At 60.0% G+C, this 2,926-nt stretch overlaps 2 protein-coding genes across 2 annotated transcripts in view; one reads left to right on the top strand and one right to left on the bottom strand.

Annotated features, from left to right (window-relative positions):
- The window catches only part of FCHSD1 (FCH and double SH3 domains 1), a 9,967-nt gene extending 8,829 nt beyond the window's left edge, over positions 1-1,138 (top strand). The window contains exon 11 of the mRNA XM_029960215.1: positions 1,125-1,138. Coding sequence (XP_029816075.1) covers positions 1,125-1,138 — 14 coding nt within the window. The remainder of the gene's footprint in view (positions 1-1,124) is intronic.
- Positions 1,139-1,243: 105 nt separating this feature from the next.
- The window catches only part of RELL2 (RELT like 2), an 11,967-nt gene continuing 10,284 nt past the window's right edge, over positions 1,244-2,926 (bottom strand). The window contains exons 6-7 of the mRNA XM_018073621.2: positions 1,881-2,439; positions 1,244-1,252 (exon numbers count right to left, since the gene is read on the bottom strand). Coding sequence (XP_017929110.2) covers positions 1,244-1,252; positions 1,881-2,439 — 568 coding nt within the window. The remainder of the gene's footprint in view (positions 1,253-1,880; positions 2,440-2,926) is intronic.

Here is a 2,926-nt window from a genome sequence, read left to right as displayed (position 1 = left end):
GGGATAGAACTTGGCCCCACCAACCGTGGCATCCCCCCATCCGCCCCCAGGCCCGTGTCTGCCCGCTGGCATCACTGCCCGCGGCTGGGCATGGGGTTCTGCCCGTGCGGGACCTGGAGCGCTGGGAACCGACCCCCCTGGAGAAGGGGTTCGCCTTCTCTCCGTCTCCATCACCAAGCTGTGATCCAGCAGGGCAGGGACATTGCCAGCGCCCTCCCACCTCACCCCACCCCACCTCGGACGTTGCCCCAGGGGACAAGGGACAAAGCACTCACGTCACACCGTTGATCTCCAGTCCTTCTCCGCGGCGCTGGGCTCCTGTGGGATGGAGGAGGGATGTGCATGGGGAGGGATGTCAGCAGAGGCAGGGTGCTGGGGTGGGGGCCAGCTTTCCCTTGGCCACAGCAGCAACCTTTGGGCCAGTGGGCAGAACCCCACGGAGTCTCCAGGAGCAACTACAGCCCACACATCCCCTCTGCCCTTCCCCATTGCCTGCAGGACGTGATGAGCAGCAGCCAACAACCCTTGTGGTGGCCTGACTGGGACTGAGGGGGAGGGTTCAAGTGACAAACATCCCAAGGAGGTCCCATCACCGTTCTCCTGGGACCCCATGTCCTGGAGCACCTCAACACCACATGCAGGGTCCAAGGCAAGAGTCTGGAGCCACAAAGGGGACACACATCACCATGTCCCTGGGCTTGCCCTTCCCTAGGGATCAGAGGTACCACAGCCATCACCCAAGGTGTACTGAGCCATGGAAGGACCTGTCACCACCTTTCCAGCTCTCTGGAGAATGGTTGCAGCCATCAGCTCTATCCTGCCTGGCTGCCCTGGGCTGCCCTTCTCCATGAAACAGCTCAAACCTTCCAGCCTGGACACCAGAAGGCAAAGAGGGAAACAGTAAAACAGTGGGATCCTTTTTCCTTAGGCTGGCATCCAGCCAGGCACCTTTTCCCAGGGCTCTCCCACGCTGACCCAGTCCCTCCCCATCCCAGCCTGTGCCAAGAGCTCTTGGTATGTGCCATGCCCGTGGAACTCCAGCAGAGCCAGCCCGAGGGGATCCCCCTGGCCTTGAAGCATGCCAGGAATTTTACCCAGGTGTTTGACTCCCTTTTTCTTCCGAGGACTTCGGACTTGACAGGAGTGCCCTCATGCTGGTTTTGTGGGGCGAGTCAAGGCCACTTCTTGGGGCTGCTGACATCACACCAGGGGTGTTTCCCCAGCCCCTTCCACGAAAATCATCTTACCCCAACTGCAGAACCATGTCATGAGTGTGAGTGAAATGCTGGGTGTCTGCTCCCACCACCACCTGCATCGTTTGCTCACTGCTAAGATCCCAGAGGCAGTTTCAGGGAGCAAATCCCCCAAATTGGGGGCCACCAGTGGCCAAGCAAACCATGTCATCACCCTGGAGCTCTCTGGCTCCTCCAGCAAGGTGGTTGGGTGGGAAGATTAGGAGATACCAGGGTGCTGGAGCTTCAGGCAGAGTGAGCTCTCCTCTCTGAGCAGGGAAAACCAACCATTTGGCTTCACAACTCCCTAGATTTCAGGGCAAGAAAGGCTCCTAGAGATACCTCTCCCTGCCTGTTCATTGCTGGCCATGCTGAGGCTGCAGTTTTGGGGACACCATGTGTGGTAGAGCTCCACCAAGTCAAGATTGAAATGGATATCCCCAAAGAGCTCAACCACAGAGGAAAACATCCCTTGCTCGAGGGGCAGCTGGGTCTGCAGCATCCCCTGCTCCCCTTGAAGCACGGGTACCACCAGGGTGGGACCTGTCATGGTGACTCCACGTGCCTCAGACACGGAAAATGGGTGGGAAAAAGCAATCCCCTCCAGCCCAGGGGACCATGTGGGGACAAGGAAGAGGAGGAACGTACCTGCTGCTCCTCGTCCTCTGCTCCAGGCTGTCTCCTGCTGCTGTCGTCTCTCCCCACCTCCTCAGCCTGTTCGTGCAGACTCAGGCTCCCGTGAATATCCGACACTTCATCTGCCGACCCCAGTCCGACCTCCTCCAGGCACATGCCGGCTCCTTCCCGCGCCAGCTCTCCCGGGATGCTGGGACTCGACCCTCCCAGCGCCGGATGGCTCAGGAGCCTCCTCTGGCGGCTCACGCTCCCGGGAGCAGTGCCAGCATCCTGCGGCGAGCCCGCCCTGCCGGACCCCGCGCCCGCTCGACGGCTGTCGCGAGTGCCAGAGCTGGCTGGTGTGTTGGGGGCCGGGGTGTTGGAGAGGCTCTGCTCCACACCTTTGCCGCCCTGGATGTCTCCGTTCTGCAGGCCCCCCGTGGGGACAGTCCCATTGAGGGCCCGCTCCCGCTGGAGCCGGTCGCTGCTGTGCTCCAGCTCCTCCGTGCTCAGCTCCCGGCTGCCGTCGGGCAGGGGGCCGTCCTGCTGCTCTGGGACAGCGGGTTTCTTCCCGATGTGTGTGACGCGAAACCTGGAATGGGGGGCAGGGCAGATCAAAATCCTTCCCCTCCTCTCTCACAGCTGTGTTCCCGGCTTGCCTGTACCTCCAGCCTCGGATCTCCAACATTTCAGACTCAGCACCACCCCTGCTCTAGCAGTGCCCACACTGACTTAACCCCATTTTCCCCTGCATTTTTAGCAAAATAAAGAGAAGGATGCAGAGTCCAATCCAGATGTCAGCTGGTGCAGACCCTCCCAGCTTGTCCTCTTAGCAGCAAGATGGATCACAGCTGCTGGAAATGCTCTGAAACACAGCCTGGGTGACGGTGTGCCCTAAGTGAGGGTAGGGACAGGTTTTGGCAGTGATTTGGGTACAGGGAGTAAAGGCAGCTAAACAACTCAGGAGGAGCTGTTTAGCTAAAATCTGCCAGAGCACACTTTGCACCATCCCCTGGAGTGACAGATGGTACCTGGGTGGTTCACCAAGGTTCCACCATGACCAGGTAACAGCTCAGAGC

Source organism: Manacus vitellinus, unplaced genomic scaffold (assembly GCF_001715985.3).
Source record: "Manacus vitellinus isolate BGI_N305 unplaced genomic scaffold, ASM171598v3 scaffold_25_pilon, whole genome shotgun sequence".
NCBI classification, from domain to species: Eukaryota; Metazoa; Chordata; class Aves; order Passeriformes; family Pipridae; genus Manacus; species Manacus vitellinus.
This window is presented reverse-complemented; position numbering and strand designations above follow the sequence as displayed.